Raw genomic sequence first — 19,242 nt, forward strand, 5'->3', positions numbered from 1 at the left:
TTTCCTTGGGCCAACCTTTTTTGTGATAAATGGAACACTGTAAAAACAGATTTTAAAAAGTTTACAGAGTATTTTTTTTCCCCGCTTTCTGTTTTAGTGTTTCACCATTTGTTATTTAAAAATTATTAAACTAGTTTTGAGTCTGGAATAGCAGTTCTACTTGGCATAATTCAGAATTTGAGAATAATGCTGTCATATTAATAAAGACAAATAAGTTTTTTTCACAAACCAGACGAATGATTGCTGGTTGCAAGAGCTAATGATTAAAAACTGAGGAGACAAAAATATGAATTACTCTTTGAAGTACTTTGCATTTTCACTTGAGAAATGTTTTTATTTTTATGGTTCTGCATTCAAACTGAACTCTTTGACAGTGCTTTTCCTCTATGTTTTCTTGAGGCATTGCTGTTGAGCTAAGTAGTCATGAATTTGGTGAAGAATGGACTTGGGGGGAAAGATGTTCCACTGCTGATTCACTTTGGAAGCAGAAAGCACAGTGAAAATGATTAGGTGATAGTGATTGACATTATTAAGTAATGTAATTTTTCAGAGTTGTAAATAGAATTTAGTGTCTTCTAAAAACTTTTTAATGTCACAATACAGAAACCAAACAAAACAAGGACTTGGCAGAAATTGCTGAAGACTCCCTTGCAACGTGCGTATGGTTCATGGGGATCTGAGAGGAGCATAGTATGCGGCGTCCATGATGTACTCTTGAAAGAAATGGGGGTGTGCTCTGTGCTTCCTTTCTACTCCTCCCACTGGCTGGAGTGTGGATGTGGTGGATGAGATTTGGACCTGTCACCCTAGAATATGAGATGGAAGCCATGGGTTGAGGACGGCTGAACCACAAAATAGAAAGAGTGTGGCTTCCCAATATCGTGGAAACATCTTATCAGTCTTGAACTTCCAGTGTTCAGACTATTTTGTGTGTGAGAAAGAAATGAGCTTCCTCCTTGGTTATGTTATGCCATTGCTATGTTTAGATTTTTGTTTTAATAGTAGCTGAGTTTATGTCCTAACTAATAAATTTGATGCAATTTATATATGATAAAATAACTTATTCATGGCAGAGAGCACGATAAACCAAGTCCAAGGGTAAGCAGCAAACTGGGAGAAAAGATATTCACAGCTCATGTTTTCAGAAGGCCAATTTTTATAAAGTACCCCTAGGAAAAAAAAAATCTCACAATTTTTTTTTGTTTTGTTTTTGAGACAGTGTCTCGCCATGTCACCCAGGCTGGAGTGCAGTAGCACAATCTCGGCTCACTGCAACCTCTGCCTCCCGGGTTCAAGTGATTCTCCTGCCTCAGCCTCCCGAGTAGCTGGGACTGCAAGCGTGAGCCACCACACTGGCTAATTTTTTTGTATTTTTAGTAGAGACGGGGTTTCACCATGTTGGCCAGGCTGGTCTTGAACTCCTGACCTCAGGTGATCTGCCTGCCTCAGCCTCCCAAAGTGCTGAGATTATAGGTGTGAGCCACCACGCCCAGCTAAAAAAAAAAAAAAAAAAAAAACCCTCACAATTAATTGGAGACTTAGAGTAATTAGAGACTTAGTTAAAAGTTATGAAGTGATTTTACAAAAAAAAAATAGAAATGACTCATGAACTTAAAAAAGATGGTCTTATAAGAAAAACAGATGAAAACCAAACTGAGATATCATTTTCACCAAGCCGACTGGCAAAACATCCAAAAGTGCTAAAGTCACCCTGACCTTGCGAGGCAGTGGCAGCCCATGGCCTTTGCACTCACACTCCTGATCCTCCCTGCCTGTTGCCTGGAATGCTGCTCCCTTCAGGATCCACGTGGCTAACTCACCTCCTTTGCTCAAATGTCTTCTCTATGAGACTTGAATGTAATCTCCATGAGGGCAGGGATCTTTTTGTTGTTGTTCCCTGATATATCCTAAACATCCAGAAAAGCCTTCCACATAAAATTTGTTAATATTTGTTAAATTATAACAAACTATATTAGTAAGGTTGTGGGGAAGTAGGTAGGCATATAAATCGCTAACTACCTGTGGAGGACAGTTTGACAATACCTAACAAGATTACTATGTATGTGCTCCTAGACCCAACAGTTGCCCTTCTTCCACCTACTACTGTATGTACAAAATTACTATTGCAGTTTTTATTTGTTTTTATATAATTGTATAATATTGAAAACAATGGGAAATGACTATTGGTAGGGTGTTGCTTAAGTCAAATATGGCACATCCATACATGCTCTATAGCAGTAAAAAGAATGCTCAAGAAAGCTATCTTTTGATGAAAAGATCTCTAGGAGTTATTGTAAAAGAGAAGAACTGTGTAGAGTGTGCTGTCTTTTCTGTAACAAAGAAGAAAGATGGTGGGAGGGATACGAATATATGTCCATTATTGTGTGCATATACATAAAGAAATTCTAAAAGAATACCGAAGAAATAGTGGAGAAATGTGAGAACTTGCTAGACAGGGAAAATGATTAGAAATAGTAAGTTTCACTGATAGCTCTGGGTATTTTTTCATTTTATGAAGCAAGTGAAAGTATTTCATGTTCAAAAAAAGTAAAAAAACTTAGAATGGTAGGTGCTATAGGTCTAAGGAACATTTGAAACATTTAAATGTACTAATAAATATATTTGGTGTATTTCAGGGATATAAAGTAATTTGTAAAAATGATTTCAGTAGTTGAATAATGGTATTTTTATGAATGTGTTTTATGCTATTCTTTATTATTTTAAAAGTAATATGGGTGCTGCACTTTGTGCTATATGTTTTAATTTTTTGTTGTTGTTGTTATAGATAACCATCTGATTCTGTTGCCTTTTCTTTTCAGCCCCGATGATATTGGGACCTGCTGGTATATCCTTCTTTCTGGTTCCGTGTTCATCAAGGAATCCATGTTTCTTCCAAGAAGCAGGTATTGTATAGACATTCTACAATAGATTATCCATGAAGCTTGAAATTCTTTTGCAGAATTGAGTTCTAAAATTCTTTCCTCTTCCTGTGTTCTCTTCTGCTGATACAAAGCAAGACAGTACTTTGGGGTGTTGATCCATGAATCTTTAACAAATAACTTTGTTTTGTATATACTTTTCCAATCTCTTTAACAAAGGGCAAGAACAGAAAACATACTGATGAGATGTGCATTTGTTACATGATCATGTCAGCTGTGTTGAGGGCACATTTGCTCCTAGGGAATAAAATCAGCTCAAGATAGCGTAGATAAAGGGGGACTAACTTAAAGAGTATAGCAGGCAGTCTCATAAACATCTAAAGAGAGGCAAAGAAAGTTCATTAGGACCACATGGGACTAGAAATGGAAAGCCAGGGACTTTCATTGACATTTTTTGCTTCTCAAGACCATATAGCCTTTCATTTTTGCATTTGTCTGTGGATTGGCTACCTGCTCTGTAGGGCTGTTAATTCCTTTCTCCCTGTGTTGTTTGGCTTGTATGTGCTGACTACTCACTTACAGCCTTATGTGCCTAATGTTTACATTGTTTGATTGCAGTGCTGGTATTGTCTTTAGATTCCTCAGGATACAATCTGACTTGCCTGTGTTGGGGTGGATGTATTCCTCTGTTCCCACCAGCTGTGGCCAGAAAGGGTTAGGGCTCATCTGTTACATACATGATTGCCTAGATTCAGGTTCCCCAAGGGTGTCAGCTACTGAGTTTCAGTAGTTATGTTTCTATGTACTTTTCACAAGTAAATAATTTTTACTAAAGGTTTTAAAATTTTAAGTATTTTTATTTTAAATTACTAAATAAATATTTTATTTGAATCGACTAAAGTACGGGGATTGCCCGTTTCTGTCACTTAGCTTTTCTATAAAAATATTCAAATGTCTTGTTGATAAATATTCTGAATGGGTCAGGGTCATATTAAGAATCTATTTGAAAGATGTGAACAAATTTTTATAAAAGGTCAGAGTCTGAAACAAGGAGAGGTAATTTTACGCTGTAGAGAAAGATCAGCCTGGGTGTGGTAGCTGACATGAGTAGAATGAGCTTTTGGTGGCCAGAATGCTAGTGAAGGAGTGCCAGAGGCACGTTGCATCTAATTAAAAATAATCTCGGGTGCGATTCTCTTGCCTCTTTGCCCTTCTACTTCTTTGAGGTCAAATTGGCCAACATAGTCTCTCTGGAAAATGGTCACATGAGGGAGGGAAGCTCTGTTCCTGCTTGTTCCCGTAGTAGCAGTAGTCTTAGAAATGATGCTGACGGCGGCGGCGGTGGTGGTAATAGAGATAGTAATAATTGTAGTAGGAAAAATAATAGTAATAAAAGAATGATGACAAAATAGCTAAGCTTTTACAGTATTTTCCATTTACCAGGCACCATTTTAAATGTTTTGTATATATTAAATGATTTCAAAACTCTCCTTTGAAGTGGGTACAGTTATTACCTGTATTTTATGAATGAGGAAACGATGGTAATACAGGATGGAGGGTGGTTGTACCTCCTGGAAATCTGCCTAGAAAGCCTAGAGTGACCCTGTGAGGCAGCTTCGATAATTCTAGGAATTCTGTTTTCTGCAGGAATGTCTCCATTGGAAGCGTAAAGCTCTTCCACTCCTTCAGACTCAGGACCTACTATTTGGTCCCTTTTCGGAGGTTCTGTCTGACTCTATTTCTGAACTTAAAAGAAGGTGCTGGCAAATAGTATTTAAGCATTGGCATATTTTAAAAATTACATATAATTTAATATAAAAGTAGTAATTACTACATACATTTTAAAAAATGAAGAAACATCAGCTAAAATCCTCTCATCCAAGATAATCATTCTTTAATAGTATTTTTTCTCTACAGTTATATGCTTGTATTTAAGATCATGCTTCAAATACAATTTAATGTCTTTCTTATTCTGGTTAAAGAATATATGTGTTGCCTTATAATATTAAAAATTCTTTATAAAAAGATTTAGTCTTTATGACTTTTAATGCCTATTTAACATTCAGTTATTTGAACTTTCCACAATTTAGTTAATAATTTTAAAGGATACATTTTATTATAAATAATGCTGTAGCAAATGTAATTTGAAATTTATGTCTTAAAAAGAGCACTGATTGTGACTTTATCATCATCTTAATACAGGGTCTGTTGTACAAACTAAATCCATAAGACTGAAACCCTAGAACGGTGAAGAAGCCAGTAGTGGTCGTCCTTGACTACCAGCCATTATCAAGTAGTCAAGTAACAGCTTGTTCTAACTTCTGGAAAGGGAACTTAATGTTCAGAAGACTGCTATTCTAGAAAAAAGAGTTCTTGCAGTTCAGACTTATTTCTTGAGCACATTGGACTCTACGTCTAATTATTTTAAAAGATGACATAAGTTATTCTTTTTCTGGCTGGATGTCAAGTGCTTGCCAGTAAGTACTTTAATAGGGTGAAAGAGGGAATGGCGGTTCCGACGGAATGACAAGCCAGTACTATATATAGGTTATTCCTTCATGTTGCACCTGCTGACAATTTGCACTGTCCAAGTTGTTTGTTTCTTTTGGGGATGTTGCCTTAGGAATAGTAGGAGTGAGATTGTTTTAATGAGAAAGAGTTTAATGGTGTTATGTTGAAGATTGGCGTTAGTGATTCAATATATATTTCTCTTCCCAGAAAATATTGAGGTTCTATATGGATTAGGTATTACTGATAGTCCAGTTTATAAAACAACTAGTTTACAGATTATTCTTCACCCCACGTTTTTATCATGTAAGCCTGGAAATTGGTTATCAGTATATAATAAGTCAACTGAGCATTCTCTTGAAAGTGCCAACTCGTTTTGACGGGTAATTCACCTTGAAAGTACCAAAGTAGCTTGAACAACATTTTTATATTTTTGATGAATTCTTATGAAATTGTTTTGACACATGATTTCATCCAGTGAAAAGGATGATATATATGGCAGAAAATCTGTCATTTGGCTTCCAGATTTAATTAGCCTCATTGAAATCCTCAGTTGACGTTTAAGTCAGCATTTTATGTTTTTCTAATTTTTTTTCTTTTGTTTTTGTTATCTTCCTACATAGATGAGGGTGGTTTGGGTATATATTTTTACTTTGGTTGTTCGAACATGAGTATTGTTCCTTGTTAAGATTTGTAGAGCTTATGAATTCCTATGTGACTGTCAGTGACAGCTTGCTCACTCTTCTCCACTTCAAGCAGTTTCAGTGATTATGAATGTTGTTTTTGTGAGTTTTATTTTTAATCTACTAGAAATTTGTCAAGTTTTGAAACATTGATATTTATACAAGTGCCTGTAATGCCATGTATTTTATGTTGTTACATATATTGTTGCCTTCAGATGGAGCTGAACTCTTATTTGAATTACAGTTTGTATTGAAGCAAGGTACAATTTATAGTTATTGTTTTCTTAAAAGTCTTATTTAAAATGAATTCAGTTTCTTTGTATGAATGGAAGATTGCTATCAAAGGTAATTTAAGAATGGAGTGTGTGGGGTGAGAGAGAATATTTGCCATAGGTGAATATAGAAACAGTGCAAACTGTGATGTGTTTTTTCAGATCTATGAGTGAAGCAATTGTGGACACTCTGTTGTAAGGTTGTGTGCTGCATAACTTTATGAGGTGCTGATTACACTCATAGTCATTGTAGGTTGATTTATTAAAATAATTGACAGGCAGAGGGTAGTAAGAAGAAGGAGTTTTTCCTACATAATATTTTCAAAGGCATCATTTGCAACAGCTGTGGGGCTAGAAAGCAATGGATGAAGATTATCTTATGAGGTTGCAGATTTAGAAATGGTTTTCTAATGTACCTTTGCTTTATGCTATTGTACATAATGGATAGGAAAACACTGACAATTTTCATTGCCCCTAATTACCCTAAATCAGTATATTTAAAAAATTGTAATAGAAATTGTGGAATTTAAAATTTTGTCTAAAATTACTCCATTCTATGAATGATGAAGCTTATTTCCTAATAAAGTCACAATATGATAATGAACCAATATATTATTTTTTGCCTGCTGACTTCCAGAAGGCTAGGAATTTATTAAAGATAGGTTCAGACTGTATTTCTAAATGTGTATCTAGCTCTTTAGACTATTTGTTAAAGAAGGAGATAGTTTACCTAGGTTTTATGTTAACTCGTTGAGTTAGAGCCTTTTTCTACTAATTTATCAGTCATTAAAAAACCTATTTGCAAAAGGAAAAAAAGCAGTATACAATTTTTATTTTGTGGAGAGGGTGTTATGGAGTCTTACTCTGTTGTCCAGGCTGGAGTGTAGTGGCATGATTTCAGCTCACTGCAGTCTCCGCCTTCCACGTTCAAGCAATTATCGTGCCTCGGCCTCCCAAGTAGTTGGTATTACAGGTGCCTACCACCACATCCTGCAAAGTTTTGTATTTTTAGTGGAGATGAGGTTTCACTTTGTTGGCCAGGCTGCTCTCGAACTCCTGACCTCAAGTGATCCTCCCACCTTGGCCTCCCAAAATGCTGGGATTACAGGTATGAGCCACTGCCAGTTTTTTGTTGTTGTTGTTTGTTTGGTTTTTAAAGAGACAGGGTCTCAGTCTGTCATCTGGGCTTGAGTGCAGTGGTGCAGTCTTAGCTCACTGTGACCTCAACCTCCTAGGCTTAACCCATCCTGTCTCCTCAGCCTCCCAAGTGACTGGAACTACAGGCACACACCAGCATTCCCTGCTGATCTGAAAAATATTTTGGGGGAAAGATGGGGTTCTGGCTGTGTTGCACAGGCTGGTCTCAAACTCCTGACCTCAAGTGATCCTCCCACCTTGACCTCCCAAAGTTCTGGGATTACAGGCGTGAGCCACTGCCTCTGGCCTATGCTAGATACTTAAGACATGAACCATTATTGTTATACACAGAAACTCTTTTTATGTTGGTCACAGTCTTAAAAAATCACTGCTATTGAAATGCCTAATCTGATTTTCTTAATAAAATCAATTTTATCATAGAAGTCTCAAAGGAAGGGCCTTTTAATAGAAATAGTCATGTGTACCATATTTAATCATAAACAACGTCTTTATTGCTCTGATAGTTTAAAACTTTTTATATCTTTTATATAGAGCATTTGGAGAGGAATCTCTTCACTTTCTTTTTTGTGGTGGCCAGGTGGGGACTGTAAGGTTGAAGGGAAATTAATCCCAGGGTAGCTATTAGTCTAGGAATTTCCAAGATGCCAATAGGAGGATGGTAATTAAGGCTGGAAACCGGAGAGATTAGGACGAAGACTATACAGAGAGTGGAGGCTTCTCATGCATGGACTCTAGGGTCTGAAATACCAGGTTATTTGGGCAGCAGACTTAGTAGGCAAAATAATCTATACTACAAGTGCGTTAAGAAATTTTATCTATCACTGAAAATGTACTGGCAGTGGGAACTGCTGTACTGTGAAGTGCCATCAAAATTGAGGTTTGCTTCAAGGGCCCTTTCCATGCTTATCTATGGGTTATCCTGCTCATTTTAAAACATTAATTGAAACTTGCATTGACCACACTTCTACTGTGTGGTCTCTACACTGAGTCCTAGAGTATTCAAAGGAAGCAAGATGATCTACCCCTGCCATCAGGTAACTTAGTATCTGCTTGGGGTGATGAGGCGGTTGCATAGGAAATAGAAAAAATTCCCTGAGTGTCATTGAACAAGTAAGTTGTACAGTGTAAATTGACATGGCAAAGACCATACAGAATGCAAAATCATTTCAAAGACTGGTATTTTAATGTATGTGGAAGGTCATCAAGGGTGGCTCTTAAGGGGGTATTTTTTGAGTTGGGTTTATAATTTAGATTGTTGGAAAGTGGTCAGAAAGAAAATGTGGACATGATAAAGAACATGAGTGATGGCACAGAGATAGGATTCAGTGAGGACAATTCAAACATAACCAACAGCTTGAGTGAGGGCAAAAGAATGAGATCCATTTATCTAGAATGCAAGTGTAGTTTAGGGAGTGAAATAGTTACAGAAGCATTGGTGATAGTGGCATTGATGAGAGCTCTACTTTACAAAGCTGTATAACTTGGTTGGAAAGCCGGGACTGTTGGTAAATTAGGTCTCAGGTAACATTGGCAGAAGGTTGAAAGAAATGTGCATATCATGTATTTGCACCACGTTGACTGTGTCCATTTACAATTAGTGCTTCTCCTTCATTGATACCAACTGTATCCATAATTTAAAAATTAAAATTGTGCTGTGGTACTCTTAATAATCACATTTTAAATTAGAGCTGGCAGTTATAATGAGAATAAGTGGAGAAACAGGACATTTAACTAATCAGTTTGGAGAGGCTGAAATACTATTCTCATTATGATTCACATGACAAACAATGAGCTACTTGAGTTTAAAAATTGCAGGCCTGCTTTCTGCTTGCCGGTGCTACGTGATAAGTTAAGTGATTGCTCTGAGAGCTTGCAAGTTTTTTTTTAGTAGTGAAAGGAGGTAAAACAATGGATGAGTGGTTCTATATGTGGCAGAGACTGAAGACAAATTTACTTGTTTGTTTTCAAGTGGGATTATTTATTTTAATTTTGATTTCGATTTTAGATTTAGGGGGTACATGTGCAGGTTTGTTACAAGGGTATATTGCTTGATGCTGAGGTTTGGGTTTGATTGAACCCATCACCCAGATAGTGAGCAAAGTATACAATAGGTAGCTTTTCAATTCTTGCCCCCTTCCTTCCTCCTCACTCTTGTGGTCCCCAGTGTTTGTTGTTGCCATGTTTATGTCCATGAGTACCTAACGTTTAGCTCCCACTTATAAGTGAGAACATGTGATATTTGGTTTTCTGTTTCTGTGTTGCAGCCTCCAGCTCCATCCATGTTGCTGCACAGGACATGATTCCATTCTTTTTTAAGGCTAGTAGCATTCCATGGTGTATGTGTACCACATTGTCTTTATCCAGTCCACCACGGATGGGCACCTTGGTTGATTCCATGTCTTTGCTATTGTGAATAGTGCTGAGATGAATGTGCAAGTGCAGGTTTCTTTTTGGTAGAATGATTTCTTTTCCTTTGGTTATATACCCAGTAATGGGATGGCTGGGTCAAATGGCAGTTCTATTTTTATTTCTTTGAGAAATCTCCAACCTGTTCTCCACAATGTCTGAACTAATTTACATTCCCACCAATAGTGTATAAGCATTTGCTTTTCTCCACAGCCTGGCCAGCATCTGTTGTTTTTTGACGTTTTAATATAGCCATTCTGACTGGTGTGAGATGGTATCTCACTGTGGCTTTGATTTGCATTTCTCTCATAATTATTGATGTTGAGCATTTTTTCATATGTTTATTGGCCACTTGTATGTAAAGACAAATTTAAGTGTTTCTTATTTCATGTAAAGAGCTACATAGGATTAGAAAATCGTATTCTTGAAAGAGTACACATTTGTTATAAGTCATACAATGATTTATTGGAGATGTCTTAAGGAGTATGGCATTTTAAAAATAACTCACTAGTGAATTATGTTACAGAAGGGTAACTTTGCTGGACATTAAACATATCCAAAAGGCATAAAGATAAGTGAGGGATGGAGTTCTGGAAGTTGTATATTCACGTAAGATTTACTTTCAAGTATTGGCAAAAATCACAGCTGGAGTGCAGATTAAGCATGGTAGGAGGGTGGTGATTGGAGAAGGAATGGAGGGGAAAAAGGAAAAACTACAAATCATGTTAAAACTGTCCTCATTGAGTTTTACAAGGAATATACTGGTCTTATATACCCTTTCCTCCTACCGTGGGAAAATATCACTAACTTGTAATAGGATTAAATGAGGCAATACGTAAGCTTTTTAGACATTTTCTTTATAGAGAACATTATTAGAAGTTGTTGGCCTGGCGCAGTGGCTCATGCCTATAATCTCAGCACTTTGGGAGGCTGAGGCAGGCAGATCACCTGAGGTCAGGAGTTCAAGAACAGCCTGGCCAACATGGTGAAACCCCTTCTTTACTAAAAATACAAAAAAATTAGTCGGGCTTGGTGGCACAAGCCTGTAGTCCCAGCTACTCGGGAGGAAGAGGCATGAGAATCGCTTGAAACCGGGTGGCAGAGGTTGCAGTGAGCCGAGATCACGCCACTGCACTCCAGCCTGGGCAACAGAGCGAGACTCCATCTAAAAAAAAAAAAGAAGTTGTTTTCTTGAAAACCATAAGACTTTATTTAGTTCATATTTGGAATGGCCTAAAGTTAGATGATGGGAGAATTAGTAAGGGCTACTAAGTGTGTAAGAACTGCTTATCTTAGGATTTGTCTTGTGCAACTCATTATCATGTTATTTTTGCAGAAGCAGGTGATTGGGCCCTCTAATTGGCCAGTTAATAAAAGTACTAGGTTAGGCAGGGAGCCATCTGTTTTAACCTAAAAATGTTCAATTTGATCTATGCATATATGTATAACTGAATCTACAACTGAGTTAAAATATACACATGTGCATAAATATATATTTGTTTGTGTGTATGTGTATCAGTTCATCCTCTAGGACTTGACTCTGTTCCCTAAGTCTTCTGCACTTATTTACCCGGCACCTAATCCAGCAACAGGTATAAAAAACTGACATACCTGTATTAGTTTTACAAAGCATTAACCTATGAAGTAATTATTAAGTTAAGTAGATAGTTTATCAAGAATCGGTGGTATATGTATTGTTCTTTTTAAGATATTAATGTGTAAAACCTAATCACTACAAGGGATAGTGTCCCAACTTTATCTTTTTTTTTTTTTGAGACGGAGTCTTGCTCTGTTGCCCAGGCTGCAGTGGTGCGATCTCAGCTCACTGCAAGCCCCTCCTCCTGGGTTCACGCCATTCTTGCCTCAGCCTCCCGAGTAGCTGGGACTACAGGCACCCGCCACCACGCCTGGATAATTGTTTGTATTTTTAGTAGAGACGGGGTTTCACCGTGTTAGCCAGGATGGTCTCGATCGCCTGACCTCGTGATCTGCCCGCCTCAGCCTCCCAAAGTGCTGGGATTACAGGCGTGAGCCACCGCCCCCAGCCATAACTTTATCTTTGAAGAATTGTTTACCAAAAGGATTATTAAAAGTTATGAGCAAAAATGACCAGAACTGATTTCTAAAATCAGACATTACTCCAGGTTATTAGTCATGTCTTTTCAAGAGATTCCTTACCTTGGTGCTTAGTCCATACTAATGAGCTCTTTTATCCTGACTTCTGTCCTAAACTGCTCACCTGCAGTGTTTGATACGCGTATACTTCTATCTTATTTGTCCTACAAATATTATTGATTGCTTCTTATATGCTTGCTTAGAATGTGGTGCTGAACTAAAAGAGAGATCCTCCTCATGTGCTATCAAAGCCAAGAGATAAAAAGTGTTTTGAGAAGGGTCACTTTGTCTAGTGCTGCAGGGACATTCAATAATGAGAGACATAACCTTTGGATTTAGCAACATGGGAGTCCTATGTGACCTAACAGGACTAGTGTTAGTGGAGTGGTAGAGCTGGTTGAGGAGACAATGGAGAAAGAAGAATTGGTGAAACAGAAAATTTCATCATATCAAAAAATTTCATTGTGAAGTAGAGCAGGGTGGTGGCTAGGACTTGTAAAGTCAAGAGGGGTTTGTTTCTTCAAAGTTAGGAGACACTAGCGCGTGTTTGTGTGTTGATGGAAATGATCCAGTTGAGAGAGGTACAAAGGTGATACAGGACAGAGGGGAGGTACTTGCAGAAGTGGATGAAATTCCCACAGTGGGGTGGGATGGAGTGGGGGAGGTGTTAGCTTTTGAGAGAGCGAAAGCACTTCATGCTCTTTTATAAACTTAGGATAAGAGATGTAGGTCAGTTGGTAGATTTGGGAATTCCGTGATTTCCTGCTGCCAAACATAAATCCACACTCCTTGGCGAGACATACAGGGAAGCTCAAAGTGCTTCCAGTTTGCGTTGCTTCCAACACGCTCTACAGTTACTGATCGCTGTGGTCTGGACATACTTTTGTCTAAGCTGTTCTGTCTGTCTGGGATATCCACCACATTGTTATCACCTTCCCCCTACCCTGTGAATTTCTTTGGGAAGTCTACCCTTGTATTCCTGTCAGGATTAATCATTCCAAATCCATACCAAGCTGTGAGATTTTCAAAGGTGTGGGCTCTGTTATTCATCTTTGCTTCCCCAGTGCCTAGGACACAGCAGGCATTTAATAAATGTTTGCTGAATTCTGTTGGGTCAGGATTATATTTTTAACTTGCCCTTAAAAAAAATCACTTAAAAAAGTTTGACAATATTATGATAACATATTCCCTTTTAGAAATAACTTTTCAGTAGCCTACAATTTATTTAATGTCAGGTTGATATAGAGGAGAAAACCACGGAAGAGAATGAGGTTGCAAGGTAATGGAAGGAGGAGTCTGGGGAAAGTGTATGAGAAATTGATATTGTTCGACCCTTGCAGGGGTGTAGAAGAGGAAAAAAGGCAAATGGTGTTTGCTGGATATTGGTTTTTTTACTGTGTTAGTTGTAATTAGTTTTGGTTGCAAAAACCAATTGCAACAACACAGTAGGACCCAATTTTTCTCTCACAGAAAAGGACCCTGGGAGTGGATGGTCCAGGATGGTTTGGTGGTGGCTGCAAAGGTGAAAGGTTACAGGCTTCCACCCTTCTTCCTCTGCTTGTGCTAGCATGTGGCTTGCATTTTCAGGGTCAGTTCGTAGCACAGATGGCTGCCAAACCCCAGCCATCATGTCTGCATTGAAAGCTAGAAGCAGGAGGAAAAGCAATAGAGCAGAAAAGTTACCTTTTCCATCCAAGACAGATTCCTTGAAGTGTCATTTCTATTTGTATCTCATTGTACAGAATGTGGACAATAGTAGTCCTGTGGCTACTTCAGGCCACCCAGGATCCTGGGACATGTAGTCTTTTACTCTGCAACGTGATGTGCCCTGCTAAAAATACTACAACAAAAACTATCCTTCTAAGGAGAAAGAGGAAAATGGATATTGGAGCAGGGAACCCACGGTCTCTGTTACACCTGCTGTTCAGTTTTCCCCCTCACTCTCAGAGTGCATTAATTGCCTATGCTTACATTCTGTATTGGCTTAGCCACGCCCCTTTAGTTCTTACGTCATCTGTAATTCCTGTTTGTCCTACTGAAAGTTGACTCGAGTCCTGGTATTCCTGTGACATATATAAGTCAAAGGCTTATATTAAAGATTTTAAGGAAGTGCTGGGAGAGAATTACAAATAAGGCAAAGAAAATGATGAAACAAATGTCAACTTGGTTCAACTAGAGTTGATGATATTGAAGGGAAACTTTCAGTTACACTAGTTTTAAGTATATTCTACTTTAAAATAAGGTAGGTCTCTAAAGAAGTAAAGTGAAATATGTAAATAGTCACAGTGATATATATTAAAATATTCTCCCTTCAGATATTAGTCATACTTTCTGCTTCAGTATGAAATATCTTCATCCTGGAACACTAACATGATTTTTAGCATCATTTAGAACCCTCTTTCCTCTTGTACATCATATTCCAATGTGATACCTGATGCACAGAGCAAAACTGTTCCCTAGAGAGAGAGGGTTCAATTGCTGGATCAAGTTGGGAATTTGGTTGCTATAACTACAACATCGCAGATGTGCTGTATATATAAATGCAGGCTTCTGTGGCCTTTGGAATACTGGGATTGGTAGTGTCTTAACACAGTAAGTAGCTGTAAAGAAAAGGACTCATGTTTTTTGAGTGTAAAGTTGATGGAGTTCCACAGGTCACCTGGTGCTTCAAGTCTTCAGTTAGGGCATTGTTTGTGATCTTGCTATAAATGAGTGTGTGATAGTTCATCCCAGAAGTCCTGTTTGCAGTGATGTTTATATTTCTCTTGAAGAAATAAATAATACTGTATTTCATAAAGATTTTAGAGTCTGATGTTTGTGTCAATGAAACACAGTATTGTTTTTCTCTGGAAAATGTTTCAGTTGGTTACCCACCGCTAAGTGCTAAGGAACTCATAACTCCTTGTCTGTGCCCCGGTTGTTTTTGGAGAAGGGATAGAGGGATGTGTGAGTTACTGTTTCACTTGTATGAATTCAGGGTGTATCTTAAAATAACATAGCAGCTAAATTTGTTTTTGTTTAAGAAAGTGTACTCTCTGTATTGGCGTCACTAACAGAAAATAACAAGAGTAAGAATATGGTTAAAAGAAGGATTGATATGTGAAGGAAATTATACTCTGGGAAATTGGAATGTCATTATTAAGATAAAAATGTCCAATTAGTCATAGTTCAGGGACCCTTTTATTATGAGTTGAATTATGTATATATATTTGAAGACAACAAAATCATATTTTGAAATGTTAAAGAAGGTGACTTTATTCTGTATTATGTACCCACTTAATTTTTTCCATGTATTGTAAACTGTTTGACAGTACTTGTTGAAATAATAAAGTGAAGGAATAGCTTAGATATTTATATTATTGCTTTTTTAAATGTAAGAATTTAAATGTCATTTGGTTTTTAAAAGGATCTGCAGTAATTTTTTTTATTACCAATTAGTATTTTGAATTGTGAGTCCAAAATATTTAAAATATTGTCTTAGATGTTTCTTACTTACGGCTTTATAGGGGTTACATATTTTTGCTATTAAATAGAAAATAGAATTTCTGCTATTGAGTGTTCATGTATTTAGAGAGCTACACAAACATTAAATCACTGTTTTCTTAGTTATACTTTTATCTACTTTATTGAGTCAGATATTTCAAGATAATCTTAACCTTATCTTTTCTTGATGGCGTGCCTTTTCATGTTTTATAACTAGAAATTGCTTAGAATATAAGTGTAATTTCCTTAAGATAACTTTGCTATTAATTAAACATTTTCAGATAGTTTTAAAAATGAGGGCAATGGTTAAAATTTGTCAAACACATTCTTGTGTTTTATTATTATTATTTTATGGTTCATTAGGGTAAATTTAGAAAACAGTCATTAGGCAGACTTAATTCAGTTTCACACATAGAAAAACCTCAAGTTAAGAAATTCCATTTCATTAGGCTAAATCAGATATATTTTAGGATGAACGTGTATATACTCTAGCTTATATGTATCAGAGACATAATATGTTTCCCTCTCTTCTTGCCGTGATGGATATAGTCCAAGATAATAATTTAGTTATTACTCAGAATCGTGAGACCATTTCCGTTTACCTCTTTTCATCTTATCTTGAATTTTAACTTACATAATTTTGGGAACACAACTAAAGAGTTGGCTTTGAATAAGATATTCCAGGTTTTATAGCCATTATCCCATTTAAGTGAACTTTTTTTTTGAGACAGAGGCTCGCTCTGCCACCCAGGCTGAGTGCAGTGGTGTGATCTTGTCTCACTGCAACCTCCGCCTCTCGGGCTCAAGTGATTCTTGTGCCTCAGCCTCCTGAGTAGCTGGAATTACAGTCATGTGCCACCACTCCCGGCTAATTTTTGTATTTTTTGTAAAGATGGGGTTTTGCCATATTGGCCAGGCTGGTCTTGAACTCCTAGCCTGAAGTGGTCCTCCTGCCTTGGCCTCCCAAAGTGCTGGGATTACAGGCGTGAACTACCACTCCTGACCCCGTTTAAGTGAACTTCTAAAATCCCTTATGTATAGGAAATTTTGTTTGAAAGCATCATTGTGGCTGAAACAGATTTTTTTCATTGATTATCTATGTTGGAACATAAAGTAATTTTAGTCTTTCAAATATAGTAGAGAAGAGCTTCTTGATTACCACTCAAGCCCAAGAAGCATGAATTTTAATTTTTCTAAGAACGTGCTTGTGGGGCAGTATATAGAAAAGACTTTAGAGTCTTTGTGTTAGGCAATAAAGATGGTTTGAAGATGACATGGGGCAAGACTTTCAAAGTAATTGCCCAAGGTAGAGATTTTCAAACCAGGCAGTTATTAGATTTGCCTGGTTTAGGGTGGGCAAAGTACTGAGTCCCACGCCCTAGAGATTTTGGTTTGCCACATCTGAGTTGGACCTTAGACTCTCTTGTTTTAAAAGCATACCAGCAGGTGGTTAATCAGATTTGAACAGAGAGGCTGTAGGTGAATGACTTTAAAATCGATGTGTAACTGTTCTAAAGGTAGAGCAATAGAAGAAGAGAATCCCTGGAAGATACGATAAAGTTGAAACCAGAGACAGGAACCTTATCTTAATGGTCTCTGTGTGCCAAAGCTAAGGGCCTGACTAGTATTTCCATGGAAGAAGAAGTTGTTGGAGAATAATTTAAAAGGGCTAATTGGTGGAATTTAGTGACTGAAGGTTCAGACAAGGGAAGAAAAAAAGTAAAAGATGGCTTCAGATCTTTGAATTTGGATGTCTACAGAGCAGTTACTTTGACAGCTATAACCAAATCTGGAGGGAATGAGGTAGGTGGGTATCAAAGTTGAAATGAAGATACTTGATTTTAGGCATGTTTAATTAATGCATTAACAAATAGGCGGGAGCTACAGGGGATATAAAGAGATAACCTGGGTCACCTGAGAAAGGTTGTAGATACAGGGTAGAGTAGGTGGAGAGTTGGGTAAATAGAAAGAATACCGAAGGAAAAGAGGAGTACTTATAGCTATGTCAGAAAGTAACAAACAGGGACAGAATTTGAAAACTTTAAAATTTTGCTTTACCGCCCAACCCATTGCAGAGATGTCTCATGGTCTGTTTTAGCAAGCCATACAATATGTTGTCAATCCTTATATAAAGTAGATGCCAGATTTATAAAATTACTGAATTTTGTAAATGAGGCAGTATTAGTCTTTCACAAAACATTAATTTGAAAATGATTGAGTTGCTTTCATATTTTGGCATCTATGAATATTCACGAATGTCTGTTTGTGTGGGTGTATGCTTTCCTTAATGTCTTGGAAAGGTACCTAGGAGTGAAATTGATGGATAACATGGTAAATGTATGTTTAACTGTATAAGGAACTCCCACACTGTTTTCCACAGTGGCTATAACACTTTTTATTCACACTAGCAGTTTATGAGATTTGTTTGCCTCACATCCTTGTCAACACTTGGTATTGTCAGTCTTTTTCATCTTAGCTGTTCTAGTAGATACGTGGCAGTATTCTTACTGTGGTTTTTATTTTGCATTTCTCTGAAGATTAATGTTGAGAATTTTTTCATGTGTTTGTTGGCCATTTCTATATCTTGACAAAGTGTCAGTTCACCTCTTCTGCCTGTTTTAAAAAATTGGATTGTTTGTCTTATTTTTGAGTTGTGTAAGCATTCTTTATGTGTTTTGGATACAATTATTTTGTTGGCTATGTTTTGCAAAAATTTCCTCCTAATCTAACATGTGCCTTAAAAAAAACTTTGTCTTTTTGAAAGCTAAGGCTTTTAGTCTTGATGAAGTCCATGTTGTCAACCTCTTTTTTTATAATTTGTACTTTTAGTGTCCTTGTTAAGAAATCTTTTCTTAACCTGATGTCATAAAGATTTCCTCATGTTTTTCTTCTAGAAATGTAATAGTTTTACTTCTTCCATTTAGGTCTGAGATCTATTTTGATTTAATTTTTGTGTATGGTATGAGGTAAGGATTGAGGTTTACATTTCTTCATACAGATATTCAGTTGTTCTAGAAGAGTTTATTGAAAAAAATATTTTTAATCCATCAAATTGCCTTGGCGTGTTTGTTTAAAATCAATTAATTGTAAAAATAAATTATTTAACTATAAAATATTTGTTTAGATCTATCTCTGGAATCTCTCTTCTGTTCCATTGCTTTACATGTCAGTTCTTCCACCAATACCACATTTGTGTAACTTTATAGTCACTTTTGAAGTCATGTAGCATAAATCCCTGACTTTGTTCTTGATTGTTTTTATTCTGTCCTTGCCTTTTTATATAAATTTTAAACCAGGTTATCGGTGCCAAAAAAATGTTCATTAGGATTTGGTTGGAATTGCACTGAGTCTATAGTTCAACTTGGGAAAGATTACTATCTTAACAATATTGAGCTTTCCAAACCGTGAACTCTCTCACCATTTAAGTTTTCTAGAATTTCCCTTTGCAAGGTTAAGTTCCCTTTGGTAGTTTTTAGTATACAGATCATACACATTCTTCATTGTATTTATTCCTCAGTATTTTATATTTTGATTATAAGTAATAGGTTTTTACCACTTCAATCTATAAGGGGAGGCTCTGAAACAGAGGTTAAGCAATATTTCCAGTGTTAGTTATTGGTAGAATTAGAAACAGTCTTTCACTTACAGAACAAGTATGGGCTCATGAGAAAAGTCCACATTTAATTTAGATGAATTAAATCAATTGCCATTTTATTACTTGATATCTTTGTAAAAGAT

The 19,242-nt window shown here is 36.8% G+C and overlaps 1 protein-coding gene across 22 annotated transcripts in view; it reads left to right on the forward strand.

Annotated features, from left to right (window-relative positions):
- Positions 1 to 19,242, forward strand: part of RAPGEF2 (Rap guanine nucleotide exchange factor 2) — a 257,227-nt gene that overhangs the window by 104,095 nt on the left and 133,890 nt on the right. For 17 of the 22 annotated variants that reach the window (XM_024246099.3, XM_024246100.3, XM_024246096.3 and 14 more), the window contains one exon: positions 2,820 to 2,903. The exons of 1 other annotated variant lie outside the window; for it this stretch is intronic. In XM_024246099.3, coding sequence (XP_024101867.1) covers positions 2,820 to 2,903 — 84 coding nt within the window. Of the gene's footprint in view, positions 1 to 399; positions 511 to 603; positions 864 to 2,819; positions 2,904 to 5,038; positions 5,357 to 19,242 lie in introns of those variants that run through there. 4 more of the 22 variants (XM_054554656.2, XM_054554657.2, XM_054554659.2 and 1 more) reach the window with 3 other exon arrangements.

This window comes from Pongo abelii, chromosome 3, assembly GCF_028885655.2.
Source record: "Pongo abelii isolate AG06213 chromosome 3, NHGRI_mPonAbe1-v2.0_pri, whole genome shotgun sequence".
Lineage (NCBI taxonomy): Eukaryota > Metazoa > Chordata > Mammalia > Primates > Hominidae > Pongo > Pongo abelii.